The sequence below is a fragment of the Leptonychotes weddellii genome, chromosome 3 (assembly GCF_054177405.1).
Source record: "Leptonychotes weddellii isolate Sample4059 chromosome 3, ASM5417740v2, whole genome shotgun sequence".
In the NCBI taxonomy this organism is placed as follows: domain Eukaryota; kingdom Metazoa; phylum Chordata; class Mammalia; order Carnivora; family Phocidae; genus Leptonychotes; species Leptonychotes weddellii.
In genome coordinates this window covers 13,661,093-13,682,184 of record NC_138371.1, presented here as the reverse complement: position 1 = coordinate 13,682,184, position 21,092 = coordinate 13,661,093, and the positions used below count along the sequence as shown (strand labels likewise).

Below are 21,092 nucleotides of genomic sequence, written 5' to 3'. Positions count from 1 at the left end.
GTGATGGGTATTAAGGAGGGCATGTATTGCATGGAGCACTGGGTGTTATACGCAAACAATGAATCATGGAACACTACATCAAAAACTAGTGATGTAATGTATGGTGACTCACATAACATAATAAAATAAAATTAACAACCCCCCCACACAAATTCTCAATATAATAATATTTGTAATAGTGAAAAATTATAGCCTACATCTCTAATAAGGAAGTGGAAAATAAATGGTGGTTTATCAATAAAAAAAAAAAAACAACCTGAGAATATGAACATTTACATAAAATCTCAGCTACCATGAGTTTGATTTTATGGTGGCAGAGTGGGAGTCAGACGGATTAAGAGCAACCTGATTTGGGTGAACCAGACCCTCACAGACTATGTGCATCTAAAGACTTTTATTTGGGGGATGCCTGGCTGGTTATTTGGTAGAGCACACGACTCTCGATCTATGGGTCAGGAGTTCAAGCCCCACGTTGGGCGTGGAGCCTCCTTAAAAAATAAATAAATAAAATGAAGACTTTTATTTGAGTAACACACGTGAGGATAGAATATTGACAATTCCATAAACAGAAGCAAAGCTACATATCAATCCAGTGCAATGCGATATGGTGACAGTGATCTAAGTTACTATGTTCAGTTCTGTTTTAAATCAGTGCACTTCAAACTCAGAGTTCTTTGCTGACTTGCTGACACGGCCCAGGCAGATCAGGTGGAGTCTAGACCAGCGAGTTATTTTGTGGTCCTTCTGCTCCCCTCCCATTTAATTAAGAGTTTGTGAACTTAACTCTACCTCATAAGAACTCAGTTAATATTAGTTCAGTTAGTTAAATCATCATTTCACCTATAATCCTTGCACCCACAGCTGTCTGGAGATGCTCAGGTTCTCCATCGTACAGCTTCCCCCCACAGCTGTGAGACCTCCCTTCCTCAGTGACCTCAGAGCATTCATTTCAGTGTTAGTGATTCTCAAATACAGTGAGAATCACTAACACTGTAAGGGTTTTGTCTGTTAATACCCTACTAATTAAATCCTCTTAAAAATGTGTTCTCATTGAATCCAAAGTGCCATCATCAGGTCACACTTAACCCTCTCTTCATATTTCTTATACTACACCTGGCCAAACCATCAGGTTTCTCTGCATCCTCCATCAAAACCATCTTTCCTATTTTTTTTTTTAAAGATTTTATTTATTTGAGAGAGAGCGTGCATACACAAGTAGGGGGAAGGGCAGAGGGAACGGGACGGGCAGACTCCTCACTAGCGTGGAGCCTGGGGCTTGATCCCAGGACCCTGAGATCATGACCTGAGCTGAAGTCAGATGCTTAACTGACTGACCACCCATCTTTCCCCTTAGCTGAGGGTCACTCACTGGAAATAATTTGTAAAGAAGATACCATATATTAGCATCTGCACAGCGAAGGAAACAATCAACAAAACTAAAAGCCTATGGAATGGAAGAAGATATTTCCAAATGACATCTCTGATAAAGGGTTAGTTCCAAAATATATAAAGAAGTTATACAATTTAACTCCCAAAAAACAATCCAATGAAAAAATGGGCAGAAGACATGAAAAAAATGTTTCTCCAAAGAGGAAATACAACTGGCCAACAGACACATGAAAAGGTGCTCGACATCACTCATCATCAGGGAAATGCAAATCAAAACTACAAAGAGATATCACCTCACGCCCTTCAGAATGGCTAAAATAAAAAACACAAAAAACAACAAGTGTTGGTGAGGATGTAGAGAAAGGGGAACCCTTTGTGCTGTTGGTAGGAATGCAGACTGGTGTAGCCCCTGGGGAAAACAGTATGGAGGTTCTTCAAAAAGTTGAAAATGGAACTACCTTATGGCTCAGTAATTGCACTACTGGGTATTTACCCAAAAAAATACAAAAACACTAGTTAAAAGGGATACAAACACCCCTGGGTTTATTGCAGCATTATTTACAACAGGCAAGTTATGGAAGCAGCCCACATATCCATCTAGAGATGAATGGATAAAGAAGATGTGGTGTATATATATATTGTGGAATGTTACTCAGCTGTAAAAAAGAATGAAATCTTGCCGTTTCCAACAACATGGATGGAGCTAGAGAGTATAATGCTAAGCAAAATAAGCCAAAGGAAGACAAATACCATATGATCTCACCATATGTGGAGTTTAAGAAACAAAACAAGCAAAGAAAAAAAAGAAACCAAGAAACAGTCTCTTAGCTATAGAGAATGGACAGAGGAGAGGTCAGTGGGGGGGAATGGAGAAATAAGTGATAGGGATTAAGAGGACACTTGTGATGAGCACTGAGTAATGTATAGAAGTGCTGAATATTGTACAACTGAAACTAATATAACACTATGTTAACTATACTGGAATTAAAGTTAAAAATTTAATAAAAAAGTAAAAAAAGAAGATACCATTTATTTTCTTTACACATTTCACAAATAGTATGTAATTTATATATTTTGTTATTGTCAGTTTATCAAAATATAATAAAATGTTCACATATATTGTGTTTCATTACATAAATAATAGAAACTGATTTAAATATCACATCCATCATGATACCCAGGATGGATAATTGAAAGAAGTTTAGACTCTAAGAACAATGTGTAAAGAATTGCAGTTCCTTGGAATTGCTTTGTTTGTTTCTACAATACAGAGCTCCGGGAGAGCAAGGATTTTGTCTTACTGTTCTCTGCTCTAGTCCCAGTGCCCACAGGATAGGGACTCAAGACACATTTGTAAACAATTCATTCTTTAGTTATACCTTTCTGATTATAAGTTGTAAGTTTCCAAATATCTAACAAGTACCCATTAAAAATTTTAAGGGAAGCTAATGTTAAATTCAAGTTGTAGAGTCAGTATGGTAGTATGATGGGAAGCTCCATGTTTGGGGAAGAAAGTAAGAGACAAGGGAATTTGCCGTTGAAAGGGGGAGGTTTCATGTGTCATGTGTGGATTTTAATTTTTAAAAGTTTATGTTGAAAAATTTCAAAGTTCAGAAAAGTTTCATGAGTAGAAAATGAACTCCTGTGTGCCTTTCTCCCACACTCACCAGTTGGTAATATTTTGCTACAGTTTTTCCTCTCTCTCTAATGGTGTAATAAATACTCTCTTTACTATTGTTATAAGTAAACTGTTTGAGTGTGTGCAGGCATCATGACTTTTGCTCCTTTGTATCTCTCTTAAGAGCAAAATGATTCTCCTCGATAATGTCAGTGCAGTTTAGGAAATTGAACATTGATAAAGTACTGTTAACCAGTGTACAGTGTAAATTTCACCAATTGCCACAATAATTTCCTTGTTAGCTGTGCTTTTGGAGGGTATTGGGGGTAGGGGTCGAGTGTTTTTTCCCTCAACAGGATCATACATTGCATTTAATTTTCACATCTCTTCAACCTGCTTCAAACTGGATTCATTTTTCAACTTGCTTTTGTCTTTATGACATGAGCAGTTTGGAGGAGTATAGGTCAGTGGTTTGTAGGTCAACTTGGGTTGGTCTGTTTCATCATGATTATATTCCAGTTATGCATTTGTGGCAAGAATTCCACAGAAATGATGTGTCTTCCTCAGTACATCATATCAAGAGGCTTTTGATGTCAGTTCGTCCCATCGTTGGCTATACTCATTTTGATCACTTGAGTGGGGTGTTTACCAGGTTTCTCTACTATAAAGTTAAATCACAAAGATTTATCTACAGAAATCTTTATATGTTTATATACATAAGTATATATTATATGCATTATATTTATAAAGGCTTTTTCCTTTTCATTAACAAGTAACCTGGGGATAGTGTTACTTAGACACTGTGTAATTATTCTGTTCATCAGACTTGACTCGATGGCTTTAATATCCATTGATAATTCTTGCCTGAATCGATTCAGGCAGTCACGGCTGCAAACTGATGGTTTCCTAGCTCTAGTATTCTTTCTGTATTAATTAGTTGTCTCTCCCTCCTCGCGCAGTGTTAGATTATTTGAAATCTGGATAATCCAGAGAGGCTTATCAGCTGTGTTTGCATGTGGCCTGGGGAAGGGCTCCCATCCCATTCTGTCCAGCCTCACAACTTCGGCTGACTTTGTAACTCCTTGGCCTGCCTTTTGATTATGAATGAGGTAGAAGTGTTTGTTTCATTTTTACATTTATGACTAAACTGAAAAATAGAATCACTGCCATTAAGAAATTGGTTCTTTGCATTGTAGGCCCAACATGATGGTAGCGTCTACCCCTCAGGCGCCAGCCACACAAACCAAGATTGACATCCAGAAGCTGTTTATATCATGCATCGACTAAATTTACAGAAGGAAGTAATGTGGACTTGGGGTCTGATTCTGAGTGACTTAGGTGGTTTCATTTCTCGTCCCTGAGCCTCAGATTTTATGACTCTGAAGAAGAAACTATTACAATTGTCCTGTCTTGTCTTAGGGTTATGCTGGGGATCAAATGACATGGTACGTGGGAAAGTGCTCCCTAGGCCCCAGGTGCTAGGAGACTTCCTGGCCAGATTGTTGAGAGCTATGAAATGTGTTTCCATCTCCCTGTATAAGTATTCTTGCCAAAGTGTTCATCTGAATCAAATCATGAGGAAACAAATTCAGATTGTGAGACATTGTATTAAACAACTGGCCTGGATTCTTCAAAAATATTAATGTCGTAAAAGACCAAAAGGACGAGAGAACCCAAAGACACAACAGCTGTCATGGTGGGGGGAGGGGGATGAAGCAACTGTAAGGATATCATTGAGACAACTCATCAAGTTTGAATGTGGATTCAGTACAAAATAATATCATATAGAGGTTAAGTTCCTTGGGTATGATAATGGTGTTGTTAAAAAGGACAGTGTTTTTGTTCTCAGGTACTTCGTGCCGAAATATTTAGGGATGGTAACGCGATTGAACCATTGATGTCTACAACTTATTTTCAAACGGGTCTACAAAAATAAAAATAATACATATGTAAATACACACGGGGGTATGCACAAAATGTTCAAAACTGGTGAATCTAAGGAGGCATATGCAAGTGCTTATTCTTTCTATAATTTTGAATTTTTTAACATAAAGATAGGGGAAGGAATGTACTTTAATAAAATAAAACTGGTCTGAAACCACTTGAGGACAAAGTGGTCCATTGTATTTCAAGTCATTATTATATCCTGATGGGGGGGGGGAAAAAAGGCAGGCTAAGGGATTCTCTGAAATACAAAGAAAGGAAGGGAACCTAATTTAAATTTAAATGTAAAGTAGCGATTTAAGGAGATAAAAATGTTAAGGGGATTAACATGGTGCCCAATACAACCCATTAAGTGTTCAATAAATGTATGGAAGCACACACACACTCTCTTTCCTCACATCCGGCATATTTGAGCCTCCACCATAAGTCACAGGTTCAGTAAACCCAGGTTTCATTGGCACCCACATTTTGACTCTTCCCAACCGCCTCTGCCAACAGGCTGGCCTTTCTCTCGTGTGGCATCCAGAGAAAGACTAATTCCTGTGTGAGACTGTTAGAGCGATAAACTCTGTGGAATTTTCATAATTAAAGAAAAATAGAGGAAAGACTTCTTATTGCAAAAGATCTACTCTTTGCCTCAACGAGAAGAAAATCATGCCCATTTCCAAATTCCTCTCCAGTCGTGTATGCAGTGCCCTATGAAGCTGCTCATTCTTCATCTTGGTTAACTACAACACAGCACCATAGAAATAGGGCGAGACTGTCGTATGAGCCCATAAGTGCATAACTAATCTTGAATTGCTGGATGGAAGTGGAAAATGGAACAAACATGCACGCCAGCTATAAAAAGCCCCGAAACATAAACAGGAGCACTATGATTCCTGACTTTGCCACAAGGAGATGATGATCGATTTTTCCAGGGCAAGGAGTTCTATTTGCAAGAGCAGCCTTATGCAGCTGGTTTTTTCCTTTGTGTTGTAAAAAGAGAGTTACAGGGCAATTTGCAACTAACTAGTCTTAGCTTTGTTTTCTTCTCCATAGTAGTAAAAAATCTCCTTTTTGGGGGGAGAGAGAGAGAGAGAGAGAATGAATTTTGGTCTTCTCGGGCTCTGGGGACCCTTCTCAGATTTGCAAGTTTTTGTTTTGTGACCTCTGTCTTTATCCCTAACAAGTAATTGAGAACGATTTCTTACTCTCGAATCCAATTTTGAGTTAGTAGGAGGGACAGGAGAACTGGCTTTACATCCTAAATTCCAGTTCTTTTTGTATAGTTTGGGAATTTCCAGCATCTCTGTTTCTGTACAGGTAAACAAGAGAAAGGCAAGGATGAAGCTGCCCATCTCCCACTTTAAAGGGAGAAGTCACGGGCATGTTTCAGCTCTCCAGAAGAACCATGTGAGATAGAGTGAGCCCACGAATAAGAACAGCATTGAAGTTAGCTGTAGTATCGCTGATAGGAAGTAAGACTTAATTAATAATTCAGAATTCACGAGTCTTAATTAAGCTGGGAACAACACACTTCAGCTTCTCAGACCACTAAGTCTCTTTCTAAGTCCCCCCCACCCACCTTGAATAGTTGCACTTGACCTTTCTTTTTGGTCAATTTCACTTACCAGGAGCTAGTTCTGTAAAACTGTGAATTTGCTAGTCTGTGGTCATTGCCTAATAGATTCTCAATTCACATGTAGATTTCTCAGTTTTTTTTTTTTTTTCTTGAAACAAAAAGGTCAGAGTTAGGAGGCTTCAAGATCATGGAGTTCTACTTTTTTATCCTATGGATGTCAGAATTAAGGCCAGCGAGGAAAACACTTACTAGCTCAGTGTACTGGTCTAGTCTAGCGCCCTTTGTCGAGCACCAGCTCCTATTCTATACCATCACCCCGTTAGCCTCTCCTCATCTGTATTTCCAACGACAACTGACAGCAAGACAGTTCCTGTGCTTTTGAGTTACAAAGGACTGATGTCTGCTCTATGTAAATTTGACATCCAGGCTATCAAAAGAGAACTGTATGTGAGATTCTTGAGGCTGTATCTGATGAAAAACTTAGCAATTGGAGAATATTAATACTGCAGTAAGGTGGTATGTATCTACTATGTATGTCTGTATTTATCTCCTTACTGCAACGTTAGATAGATAATCTTCTTAATAATACATTCTGTTAGGGCGCCTGGGTGGCTCAGCTGGTTAAGCGACTGCCTTTGGCTCAGGTCATGATCCTGGAGTCCCGGGATCGAGTCCCGCATCGGGCTCCCTGCTCGGCAGGGAGTCTGCTTCTCCCTCTGACCCTCCTCCCTCTCATGCTCTCTGTCTCTCATTCTCTCTCTCTCAAATAAATAAATAAAATCTTTTAAAAAAAAAATAAATAATACATTCTGTTAGGGCGCCTGGGTGGCTCAGATGGTTGAGCGTCTGCCTTCGGCTCAGGTCATGATCCCAGGGTCCTGGGATCGAGTCCCGCATCGGGCTCCATCCTCGGCGGGGAGCCTGCTTCTCCCTCTCCCACCCCCCATGCTCGTGCTTTCTCTCTCTGATAAATAAATAAATAAAATCTTAAAAAAAAAAAATAATACACTCTGTTATATATGTGTGTGTGTTTCACTCTCTTCTCCGTGCCACCTTACCTCCCATGCTGATGTCATTTATTACTTCCTTCTTTCTCTCTGTGTTAACATTTGCTTGGTTTTTCCTTAACTCAACACCTTCTGTTACTGACATGGATTTGAACCTTGGATGTAGCACGGAACAACCTAGAGTAGGCCAGAGGAAACCTCCTCTCTGCCCTCTGAGTTCCATTCCATTATCTATGGCCCCACTTGACCTCATACCCAAGTTAATAGAGGGTAATAAGAAGCTGTTTGCTGCCCAGCACGTCACCGAACATCCTGTAGGTTCTCAACTCTTGGCATCAGGAAGCAGCAGGGGGCGCAGTGAGCTGGGAAGACCCAGGAAAGCAGGTGCCAAAGCCACATGAATCTTGTAACAAGGTTTCAAACAGTCTGAGACACAATCTAAACACCTTTTTAAATATGTATAGAAGTTGCCAGGTTACATAATAATTAGCTCATTTTTAATTACAGGTAAAACACAAATGCATTCTCATTGTAGAAAACTCCTACCATACAGATAAATTGAAAAGTCCCCCATCTCTACCTTCCTTCCTTCCTAGAGGTAATGGTTAAAAAGTCTCTAGACTTTTTAAATGCACTAAAGCTTATTACGCACTTAGGAATATAAATATCTTTTCACAAATGGGATCATACTGTATTATTTCACAACTTGCCCCCCCCATACCTTTTAGACCTCGCTGTGTGTGTGTGTGTACACATATAATTTCATTTTTCAAAAAAATTGCTGCCTAGGATTCTGTTGCATGAGTGGTTTATTTAATAAATTTTCTACTGAGACTTCTGGTTAGTTTTGTTTTCCACTCTTAACAGTGGAATTCTTGTGATTGTATGTGTTTTCTAATACAGATTCTTAGCTGTGAAGATAAACATTCCTTAAATTTTTAGAAGGAAATTAAAAAGAGTCAGAGGAGAGGGCTGATGCCTCACGACTTGAGACTTTGGAGTCGGTCACAATAGGGTACTGTGGCCGGGCCGTCAGCTGTACGAGAGGGACAGGGCAGGTGATGTTTGCACACAGCTATGTCCTCTTACCTCACAGCTGTGGTCAGCCCGGTAGTTCGCTTGACTCAAGACAAAACCACCAGCGGCCTTCCACTCCAGCAACTGTAGAGAAGGAAAGTTCTTTATTGGTTCTCAAATGGGATGGTGCGACTGTTGGAGGCAGCCAGTAAAATGAGCAAGGGATTGGAGCAGGCAGGCCTGACAGAGTCTCATTGGCAGATCTTTCCAGAGCCGTCCATGAGAGGTAGCCGTTTGTGGTGGAGTGGTTTCGTTTTCTTACGTCGGCTGTGTTCTCTGTTTTTGCAGTTGGCCGCCCAATCCCTGTTCATCAGACTCTGCACCCAAGCCCGGAGCAGATTGAGGAGTTGCATCAGACCTATATGGAAGAGCTAAGGAAACTATTTGAGGCACACAAAAGGAAGTACGGTATTCCCGAGCACGAAACTCTCATTTTTAAGTAACTATACTCTTAGAAGGCATTCGAGAGGATGAGAGAACATCCCATTGGAGGATACATATTTTAACTAAGGACTTTTTTCTTTGACTCTGGAATCAAAGTGGCAAATGAAAAGTATTATTTATGGTGACAGATGTTGATGTGTATCCGTGGGAAATAAAAATACAGTGGGTGACTGTAGGAGAAGGTTGGAGATGACTATAACCCTTCTAATAATCCTCCTCATTTGGGAAGGTGCAAGCATTTCTCGGGGTAATAAAAGGTTTAGGATTATTTGCTCAAAAAAAAAATGACAGTTTCAAAAAATAATTAGACCCTTTTACCAAAATCACAAGAATTTAAGGTGGTGTCTTCACTAAATATGATAGCTCTTATTTAGCACAGCTGGAACAGTTAGGAGACGGTGTGTAAACTAATTTTCCATACCGAGCTAGAGGAGATCATTTTTTTTTTTTTTCTGCTTGAACAGACCATTTTTTGGTGAATAATGTTACTTTTCAGAGTTAGATAATTTGATCCTTTAGGTCACGTCAACCAATGCATTTTTATACAATAGTGCAGAATTTTCATGCAGGTTTTGAAATAGGATGAATCTACCATCTGAAAACCCATGTGGAGGAGAGCCTGTCTCCTCATTTCTATTCATGCTTAGAAATATTCATGCTTGTCATTTGCTCAGAAGTATGTTCATTTGCTATATAGACAAGGAGGTCTTTTGAGAGACATGCTTTAGAACATTAAAATCCCTCAAGGTTTTCATGGTAATAGAAATGGTTTTAATTTTCTTCCCAAATGGCCTCTTTGAGTAAGACCAGCTATGAGAGGAAGTGCACTCTCTGGTTGTGAGGTGCCCGTTACAGCTGTCTTGGTCCACGAGAGTGGGAATCCTGTTCCTCCTCTGCATTGATCTCTCCCCAGTGCCTGGGCCAGGCACAAGATAAGTACTTGTTTAGTGAATGTATTTATAGATGAACCCACAAACCACCTTTGCCTTAAGGTGAAGAATTTTTATGAACCTATTATAAGAAAAGACCTTCTTTCAGAAGGAGAGAATGTGCTGGGTCTGTTTGTCTCAGGACAGTAATCGACAAGACTTACTTGTCAATTACCGTAAGGAAGAAGAATGTGTAGTTTCTAGATGATCTCCATTGCTGCTTGTTGCTTCTCTCCCTCCTCCACTCTAGGTATTTGGGGGCATCTTCCCTGAGTTGTCCTAACTTACTAGTAATATATCTTCAGGCCTCTGATTTTTAAAAGGTCAAGCCTTGGGCGAGAGCCTGGACTGAGTTCAGCATCAGCCAGACAAAACCATGCTGGGGAATGCCTTGAGTAGGAGAGCATTTCACACAGGAAAAAGCAAACCTCCTCCATGCTTCCATTTGAGGTTGTTTTGGCCGGCATCACTTTGGCTTCACGCTGGTTGAGCAATCCAGGAGTCCACTGACCCATGGCCTTGAAATTAGATCAATTTTGTAATCGAAGCAGGGAATAGGGCACAACCTATTTTTCATAGATGCAGAAAATTTGACTATAAATCCTTTTTCGGTATTACTCGACACCAGCCAGGCATCAAGGAGCACTGTTTATGGAAAATGACGCACCCCCGCTGGTCAGGGGTCAGTCTTCAGAATAGAGCTGTGAAGGCCACATAACCACAACAATAAAGACCTTTCAGTTATTATAAAACCCATGAATTTCATTCCTTTAGGGAAACTTATCAAGAACTCACAACACATAGTCTCTTGTGATTTCATGAAGGTATGATTTTTAATCTCGTACTTGGTAGTGGGGGCCAAGCTGACCCCCCCCCAACATCAGCTGGGTCATCTAGGAAGCAGTTAAAGCCCACATGTAGTAAAACAGAGGCACTGAAAAATGAAAAAAGTTTTGCTCTGATGAATTTATCTCAAACTTTGCCATTTCAGAAATCCAGACATCAGCAACTTTAATTTTGGCATCTGTAAAGATCTTATTTTTAGGTACAAATTAGGGATTTTATCTCTTTTTCTTTCTCTGGGTCTCCAGAGGTCTTAATCCAGCCAGAAGTCCCTTCATAAAGTCAGAGCGTACTAGGAAGCTCCTTATAGTCCTACAGATTGCAGATGAAGATGTGGACATGAATTTTTGCTACAGCACAAATGTGAGCCATATATTGTATTCACTAATATAGTGTGACAGAAATCGCCTCTGTTTTAAAGATTCTCATCTACTCTGTAACTGCACATAAAATTTAAATAGCAAAGCATAACAATAACAGCAAGAAAAATAACCCCAGGACACAGTAAGAGAAACTGAGCTAATTGCCTTGAGAAAATGTGCACTTATGATTTAATTTGGACATTTCTGTCTCCTGTTTCTCTTGCATACTGGGCACAAGCTGAGTCATTTCCTTTGTCTCACAGCTAGAAGGATTGAAATTATCCATATCCAGCTAAGTCGATTATGCTCACATTGAAGGTTGCAGCTTTGGTCCTTAGGAGGGCCAGCCAGTTTTGCTGTGTCCCAAGGGGAACCAGGGCAAGAGATGCTGCATGATTTATGAAAACCTTTCACTGGGACTAGGGAGACAATCAAAGTATATATACTGCAGGGACGATGAGTAAGTCTTTATTGTGTGCATAGCATTAAAAGTACAATCCCTGCCTTCAGGAGAAGGTACGCTTCTGTCCTGGGAAGCACAGAAGGTAGAATCGAGATGCAATGTCCACACTTCTGTAACTTGGCAATTCTTCCAAACCATCGCACCCACAATGCAAATTACCAAGGTTTGTGACAAATCTGAAAACGCGTTTTGGGTGCATTTACTCTGTCTTCTTTTCCTCGGACAAGAGACAACGTGGATGGGATTTGTTGATTGGTGGTGGGTTTTTGTTTTTTGGGTTTTTTTCCCCAATAGCCAAGATGGCCAGTTCTCAGACTGTATTTGTCTTTTTTAAACTAAGTGATAGAATGCCTATTTCTGGGGCTGGGAGAGTTACTTTCAAATAGAATTTGTATATCTTTTCAAAGGAAAAAAGAAACAAGGCAACTTCCATATAACCACCTAGTTGTGCCAGTTTCTCTAGGATGGCAAATACAGAAGCAGCTTTTTATATTTAAAACCAAGGAATTTGTCAAATACCTTATATATCAGTTATTTGACTTAATCCTTCCCAAATACAGCCTAGTGCCTGCCATATCTTATATGGGAAGGCGAAGAAGGTCTAACTCCATCCATTGTTTGCTCATGGGATGATGGATCCTGAGGTAGTAGAATCTGCATCTTGTGTGCCTTTGATCCTGCCCCCAATGGAGTGTGGGCCTTCAACGCTCTCTGGGGGTTGGGAGGGTGAACGCTTATGGCGCTAAGCTGGAAGTTTGATAGACTGTGTCAACAGAAGCCAAGTTCTGGAGCTAGAAGGGGCTTCGTGTCTGGCATTAGTCCTTCTGCAGATGAAGCAGTTTGAACCACAGCAGCTTATATGGATTGGCACCCACTCCACATTCGTATTCCTCTGCCCTGATGGAACAGGAGGAGGGAGATATGGCTCTTCCATAATTATTGATTAATCAACCTGTGAATCCTTCTATAAAACTCAAGTGTCCAAACACAGAGCATGATTAAAAATACTCCTGAAATGCAAGGGATTTAACAACTCTGAAGCGAGCTCTGTCTTCTTGGGACCTAGAACATTTTTCTTTTTTGAGACCAGTACACCGCATTGTTGATTTTTTCCTTCTGCAAGAGCTATTTTGGTGATGTGCACTGGGGGACGTCCAAGTTGTTCAACAACAAGCTAAGCCACTAGAGCCTATATATTATTGAGCAGCAGGATAAGGCAAAGTGCTTTATGCCCAGGGTGAGTGAAAGATCTTCCCTCTCTGTCACGTTGTGACCATTAATACAGGTCCAGGCAGTCCCATTACTCAGAAGTGGAAGCAAATCTGTCACCATACTGACAGCCCTAAGCCCATTCTGGCTCTAGCTTCATCCAGCTGAGTTGTTACAGCTGCTTTTTTTATTTTTTTAACAGCTCTTAGATTCTGGTTAAGAATTATCTTAGGCTGGGGCGCCTGGGTGGCTCAGTCATTAAGCGTCTGCCTTCAGCTCGGGTCATGATTCCAGGGTCCTGGGATCGAGCCCCGCATCGGGCTCCCTGCACAGCGGGGAGCCTGCTTCTCCCTCTTCCACTTCCCCTGCTTGTTTTCCCTCTCTCACTGTGTCTCTCTCTGTCAAATAAATAAATAAAAATCTTTAAAAAAAAAAAAAAGAATTATCTTAGGCTCTCTTGAGAATAAAGATAAATCTGATCTTGTATTCCTAAGGGCTGTGTAATCCTCCCCTGCTCCGTTTCCAGACCCACTTGGAGCCTTCGGTCTGGTTGGTTTCCAATTGTCCCATGTGGGGTACAGTCATGCGGAGACAACCAGAAAACACAGCTGTGCTATTCTTTTCTACCTTCCATGGGCTTCTGTTTCAAATAATCCTTTAGCCTCTGGTCCTCCACTAACTGGCTGGGTGCCCTGGGCTCTTTCCTTCCTCTTAGGAGTGAATGATCTTTATAAGGTCCCCTCTGGCTCTATCTCTATGGTCTCTGCCTGGCCCTTGTTATCTCATGGTAATGACATTTAGTGGGAGATAGAGCTTTATCTGCAGACTTCTTTTTCCTCTGCCATCCTCCCTTGTCTTCCTCTGGACATGCGGAGTGTTCAAATGACTGTCTCCCTTTCTTAGTATATGGAAAACATAAATTGCTACAGAGATTTCTCCAGCAGCACAGTGACCTTTAGGCATGGTGTTCCTAAGAAACAGTTTCATTCTCTAAATAAAAACTGGAGACATTTATCGAAGAGGTTTCCTTCCTTTTTTTTTTATTATGTTATGTTAATCACCATACATTACATCATTAGTTTTTGATGTAGTGTTCCATGATTCATTATTTGCATATAACACCCAGTGCTCCATGCATAATGTGCCCTCTTTAATACCCGTCACCAGGGGTTTCCTTCTTTATATGGCTCAAAACTGTGAAATAACAGTTTATTTCTTGTTAAAATCTTTATAGGAGATGGCGAATTTTTGTACTTTCTGTATTGAACTTGTTGCTGTATGCTTTTTTTTTTTTTTTTAAAGATTTATTTATTTATTTGACAGAGAGAGAAACAGCATGAGAGGGGATAGGGTCAGAGGGAGAAGCAGGCTCCCTGCTGAGCCGGGAGCCCGATGTGGGACTCGATCCCAGGACTCCGGGATCATGACCTGGGCCGAAGGCAGTCGCTTAACCAACTGAGCCACCCAGGCGCCCTGCTGTGTGCTTTTTAAATGCTCTCGGTTTATAAAGTTTTGACCAATAAATGTGTTTTATGCCCAAGTCGTAACCATGTGGGCATGGTGTTGTAGCTGAGTGGGATGTCTTTCCTGACCACGCCTTGCCAAGGCTGGAGCCACTTGGACCTGGGGATGGACTCAGGCAAGGGGATTGCGGTGGTATTGTGAGCACTGAAGATTCTCTACTGAAGAGCCAGGCCTGGAGATTGCTCTCAACGGGAGAAAAGACGAAACAGAAAGCAGGCGCAGGGCTAACCGAAAAGTGCAGATGTGTCAAATGAAAGGAGCAGAGGGCAGGAAGAGGAAACAAGCCAGGGAGGGGCTGCGGTTGAAATAGGCGTGAAACTTGTCAGATATGGAAATGTTCAAACACTGGTAGAAAAATGGATAGATTCCAAAGCAAGTAAATCGCTGCTAATAGGTTCAGGGTTTCTTTTCAGGTGATGAAAAAAAAGGTTTTTTTGTTATGTCAGTCACCATACAGTACCTCATTAGTTTTTGATACAGTGTTCTGAAACTCGGTTGTGGCTGGTTACACACGCTGCGAATATACTAAGAACTCCCAAATTCCTCTCTTCAAATGGGAGGATTTTACGATACCGTGAATTATACCTCAATAAAGCGGCTTTCCACACTCGAGTCAGTCATACACTTGGCAAAATAACAGAAAAAGCTAAAAACTAAATTTCTTTTTTTTTATGTGTCAAAAGTGGAATCACCTCCCTTGGATGCAGGCATTTTGGACAACAGTTGATGCTTTGGTTTTTGAGACCTGTTGGTGTTTCTGGTGTCCGTTATCAAAATAGGTGTTTTCAATACTCATTTATTTATTTATTTATTCAATCCTGAGCATGCCATTTATTAGCTCTGTGAATTTGGAAATACTCAGAACATTCTTGAAACCTACTGTCTTCAGAGAGAACAGAAATACCTTCACATATTATTTTCAATATGAAGTTAATTGTTTTTTTTCACTGCAAATTTTTATTTTATTTTATTATTTTTAAAGTTTTATTTAATTATGTTATGTTAGTCAATACTCTTTAAAAATATTTTATTGGCTAAAGAACATGCTGAGTTGTTATTGTGTAAAAATACTGCTTGGCTTTAATTTTTCCCAGTATCTTCTTAATACTGTAGTTAGAATAAATAAATAAATATAAATAAATAAATAAAACTGGTTAATATTAAGTAAATATTATCCTATAAAAACCATTAATATTTATTGACCACCTACAATGTGCCAGATACAGGACTAGGGACTTTACATACATTATGACATTTAACTCTTAAAATAGCCCTGTGAGGTCAGTAATATTTTTATCCCATAAAGAATTGGGGTTCAGAGGGGTGAAGAACTTTGCTCAAGACAACCCTCATGGTGGGGTGGTGGAGCTCAGATGTGATACCAGGTCCTCTGGCCAGAGCCCATGCTTTGGGTGTAGGGCTCAGGAGACCTAGGGTATCTACCATCTCTGTCACTAACTTGGGTAGGTGACCTTGACTATGGAATGAGAAGGTGGGACATGACTGCAAAGGTTCTTTATGGGTCCATCTACTGGTGATTCTGTTCTGAAGCCATCTACATTTCTGAACACTGCTCCCCCCGACCCCCTCCACACGTACCCCCATAGACCCAATAGGCACAGGAGCCTTCCTGAGCACTGAGAACAACCTTGAGAACCAGTTGTGAGATGGCAAGGTGTTGTGGCCGCCGTTAGAAGGACGGAGTAAGAAAGTTTCATAAGTGGGCTAATATTTGTTGTCAAAGTTAAACATTTAAAATGTTAGCTTAAGAACTTCTGTTTAGGGCGCCTGGGTGGCTCAGATGGTTAAGCAACTGCCTTTGGCTCAGGTCATGATCTCAGGGTCCTGGGATCGAGTCCCACATCGGGCTCCCTGCTCCTTGGGAGCCTGCTTCTCCCTCTGCCTCTCTCTCTCTCTGTCATGAATAAATAAATAAAATCTTAAAAAAAAAAAAAAGAACTTCTGTTTAGCTAAAAGTCTTTGTTTGTTTGTTTGTTTATTTTGGTAGATGTGACTGCATGAAGCATTAGCTGGGGTAAGGTCGGTTCTCCAAACTGTATTTTTAAATTCATTTTATTTCGGGCGCCTGGGTGGCTCAGTCGGTTAAGCGTCTGCCTTCGGCTCAGGTCATGATCCCGGGGTCCTGGGATCGAGTCCTGCATCAGGCTCCCTGCTCAGCGGGAAGCCAGCTTCTCTCTCTGCCACTCCCCACCACCTGCTCATGCCCGCACACACATGCACACGCGTTCTCTCGCTCTCTCAAAAATAAATTACAAAAAATCTAAAAACTATCCTTGTTAAAAAATTTCATTTTATTTCTCACACGTGTATATTTATGTGTCTGTTTCCAAGTACCCCTTAAAAGTTTTCTTCATACCACAGTTGCCTCATGTTTCGGATTTAAGAAGAAACGTCTTCGGTTTGACCTTTCCTTACCTGCCTCTTCCAGTTCATCGACAACTCTTTAAAAACTCTAGATGGGGGGGCGCCTGGGTGGCTCAGTCGTTAAGCGTCTGCCTTCCGCTCAGGTCATGATCCCGGGGTCCTGGGATCGAGCCCCGCATCGGGGCTCCCTGCTCTGCGGGGAGCCTGCTTCTCCCTCTCCCACTCCCCCTGCTTGTGTTCCCCGTCTCCTGTCTCTCTCTCTGTCAAAAAAAAAAAAAAAAAAAAATCTTTAAAAACTCTAGATGGACAGGAAATGTGATCTTTAGTTTGACCTGGCATGACATCTTACGTGTAATGCTGAAGTAAAGGATGATTGTGATGGCTCTTCGATGGCTTGAATTCATGAGAGCAGGATCATATAATTTGTCATTTCAAATTCACTTAACTTTAAAATAACATTGAACCTGTAAATATAGAATATTAAGTCCTATTAAATAATTTTAGTGGGATTTGCAGAGGGTTTATATAGTCCGTCTGTAGAGACGTTGATATGTGGATAGATCTGCATTGCTGTTATTGAAATAATAGTACCCAAATAAAGGAAAATTTAAATCGTGGGGAAGAAAAGCAAATGTGATTCATTTGGGAACTAGCTATACTTTTAAAGATGAATTTGATTTATATTTTGAATAATATATAGGCGATTGAACTTAGTGCCATTATTGCAAAGAAACCCAGAAGATGTGACACAGTGACAGTCCACGACGTTTCCACTGGAAGCAACACACTGTTTCAAACCAGGACACAAGCCTATCCAGGCCTTGACTTAGTTCTCTTGGAAATGGTATTCTGCCGGAGGGAGGCTATGTCCTCTGTGGGCCCCTTCTTGGTAATGAGGGAGTGAGTCCCGAATTAGGAGTCCACACTTCTCTTAGCCCAACCAGGCCACTATGATTAGGATCTTTGCTGATGCCTGATTACTGTCGTGACTCCATCTTACATAGACAGCTAGACTGTCAAAGACCTTAGCTGAAAGTTCGCGGAAAGAAAGCCCTTTCTGCCCCCATTACTGTGCCAAGTTGACAGATGACATTATAGCAACGCTCCACAGATCAGATAGGCAAATGAAAACAGACTGGTAGAATCGTGTTTGTCCAAATCTGCGTAGGCATCGTGACCTTTACATCTGTCTCTTTCCACTGTTCCTGTTGAGAGTTCTGTGAAACACACCATTAGGATGATTTGGCTACAAAGCTGAGTTTCGATGTTTAAGATGACAGAGTGTATGCCAAGCAGCATGCCCTGCTGACCACCTCTGACCAGAGAAGACGCTTTTCAGAAGGAGCTCTGGGGATTGAACTTTGGAATCTCTCAGAAGCTCTTACCACATCCTTCTGGCCTAACTTCATTGTAAGGGTTATTTCCTTTTCCACATCTTGATAGGCTTAGACACTGCCCCAGGGCCATTATTTCAAAGGAGAAATTTCTCTCTCTTCCATCCTGCCTGTAATTTCTCTTTGCTCTGGGCTCTCGTTTCTGTGAAACAGGGATGCAGAGGCTTCGGTCTGATCCTCTGTCTGGGGCATGTAATGTGTTTTCTGCTCATTCACAGAGTTCCATCAGGGATAGTCTCTGCCAGGATTCTTTGGCAAGAATCCACTGAAGAATTACTTTCAGCTTTGTTTGTGGTTACTAGATTCAATTGGAATTTCCTGCATCTCTTGGCGATTCAAAGATTCTCATGGAGGGGGTGGAGGCCGGGGCTGCAAGGTGTGTTTCTGCCAGTAAATCCAAGAAGTCTGGGGACTGTGAGGAGGAAGATGCTCAGGGCCTAGTCATTCTGAACATCTTCCCAGTCAGTTGGACAATCTTTTTTTTTTTTTTTTAGATTTATTTATTTGTTTGAGAGTGAGAGAGAGTGAGAGCACCAGCAGGGGGAAGAGCAGAGGCAGAGGGAGAAGCAGACTCCCCACTGAGCAGGGAGCCTGACGTGGGACTCGTTCTCAGGACCCCGGATCATGACCCGAGCCGAAGGTAGACGCTTAACTAAGCCACACAGGTGCCCCTCAGTTGGACGATCGTGATCAAGCACTGACTTGGTGAAAAGAACCAAGGTGCAGGCCCCGTGTGCTGCCCCCCTCCCCCACCCCCCCACCGGGCCCATAATTAGAAAACTATCTCATTGGAGAGAGAGGGAAATGAGTATCACAGGAACAGCATCAGCCCAGAGCTTTGGCCCTGTGAAGAGATGCGTTCCAGCTGGGAATCCGGGGGGAGCTCTTTTGGGAACAGAATCCACTGAGGCTTGCACGATAAGGAAGACTTAGGTGAGCACCAAGGGAAAGCTCAGGCAGAGGAGACAGGATAAGGGTGACCAACTGGTCTCAGTTGGCCCCGGACTTTCCTGCCGTTAGCAGTGAAAGCTCCCATCCTGGGAAGCCCCCTACGTCTAGGCCAAGTGGGACCTGCCAGGCAGGAAGGCAGAATGCCACATGGCCCTGGTGTGGAGGGCACAGCGAGGCACTCTGTTTACCTCTGGGAGAGATGACAGGGAAGCATTTTTTTTTTTTTTTTAAATGTTCCAGAGAGCAGCTTTTAAACGAATTTATAGAAAATGAATATCCAACTCGGCTCTCTAATCCTATGATATTCTGAAATGTCTCAGTTTCTGTGAGTTCCATGTGAATGATAGTCTTAAGGCTCTGGGAGGTCTCCATACATTTGAGGGAGATTTTGTCATGAATTCTCCTTCATGCACTGTCTTGTTTGGCCTCAAACTAATGACAGTGACTATTCCCTAAGAGTCTGGGTCCTATGGAGAGGGTTGTGTGTATGTGTGACTGTCTCTTCTGGGCTTCAGTTTGTTTCTCTTCAAGGAGAAGTTATTTTCTCCTGTAATGGATTTCTAAAATATTTTTAACAAAGGGGTGCTTAGACACTAGAACTTCTGAAACTGGAGATAAACTTTGAAATCTGAAATGTTAGGAAATGCCCTAATCTTTACATAAACTTTAAGTTTTTATTTGTTTTTTTTTCCCTACCTTTTACTTGTTAAAAACATACATATATATTTAGATCTTATTTATTTTTTATGCCTTGTTCCCGGAAGGACCATAGATGGAATAGTTCTGTTAGAGATTTGAGAATCTTATTCATCACATGAAACTTAATAAAAATGAGAAGTGAGTATCAGAACATAAAATTTTGAGTATTCACTTACAATAATAAAATTATCTCTCCTACATGGAAGATCCGTTGAGTAGTAGAAACTAGCAATCTTTGGGGCTCCTGGGTGGCTCCGTCAGTTAAGCATCTGACTCTTGATCTCAGCTCAGGTCTTGACCTCAGGGTCGTGAACTTGAGCCCCGCGTTGGGCTCCACACTGGGCATGGAGCCTGCTTAAAAGCAAATAAACAAACAAAAAGAAACTAGCAATCATTGATACTTTTACATCTTTGCCACAGTTAAATGAGCACATTTAATCTTGAAACAGTTTTTTTTTTAATGTAAAAGGATTTTTAGAAATTTTATTTATTTACTTGAGAGAGAGAGGGGAAAAGCATGAGCAGGTGGAGAGACAGAGACAGAGGGAAAAGCAGACTCCCCACTGAGCAGGGAGCCTGATGCGGGACTCGATCACAGGATCGTGACCTGAGCCGAAGGCAGACGCTCAACCGACTGAGCCACCCAGGCACCCCTTTAAACACAGTTTTAAAACTTGTTTTTATATCCTTCCCACTCCAAGTACCTTGGCAGACTTAGCTTAGGCTAAAGTTGAACTCCCCTCAATTGGGGTCCAGGGTTACGTGACCACAATCAAATTCCTAAAGAAACAGAAAGTTTCCCATGAGAAGCATCTGTCAAAATTATTCTTTCCACAGTAACTATTCTTGAGACTAGGTTTAGAAAAACTCTAGATTGCTTCAAATCAATTCCAACTCCAAAGACTCAAGAAAGCATTAGATCTTCGACCAATGTAGCCAGTTAAAGAGCAGATAGAAATGTCAACTTCATGCTTCTTTTATCATGGAGGCAAAAAATACCACCACACCTCCAGCTACCACATGTAGTTTAAGGCAGGAAGGAGAAAGGTGTCCACTCTCTTCTTTGACTTTATTAAAAACCTTGCTATCTTGGGCGCCTGGGTGGCTCAGTTGGTTAAGCGACTGCCTTCGGCTCAGGTCATGATCCTGGAGTCCCTGGATCGAGTCCCGCATCGGGCTCCCTGCTCGGCAGGGAGCCTGCTTCTCCCTCTGACCCTCCCCCCTCTCATGTGCTCTCTGTCTCTGTCATTCTCTCTGTCTCAAATGAATAAATAAAATCTTTAAAAAAAA

The 21,092-nt window shown here is 41.3% G+C and overlaps 1 protein-coding gene across 10 annotated transcripts in view; it reads left to right on the top strand.

Annotated features, from left to right (window-relative positions):
• MOGAT1 (monoacylglycerol O-acyltransferase 1) overlaps positions 1 to 21,092 on the top strand; it is a 94,388-nt gene that overhangs the window by 20,936 nt on the left and 52,360 nt on the right. For 7 of the 10 annotated variants that reach the window (XM_081813502.1, XM_081813507.1, XM_081813501.1 and 4 more), the window contains exon 6: positions 8,888 to 9,002. In XM_081813502.1, coding sequence (XP_081669628.1) covers positions 8,888 to 9,002 — 115 coding nt within the window. Of the gene's footprint in view, positions 1 to 1,354; positions 4,117 to 4,203; positions 5,134 to 8,887; positions 13,271 to 21,092 lie in introns of those variants that run through there. The other 3 variants (XR_014143364.1, XM_006747833.3, XM_031018765.2) reach the window with 3 other exon arrangements.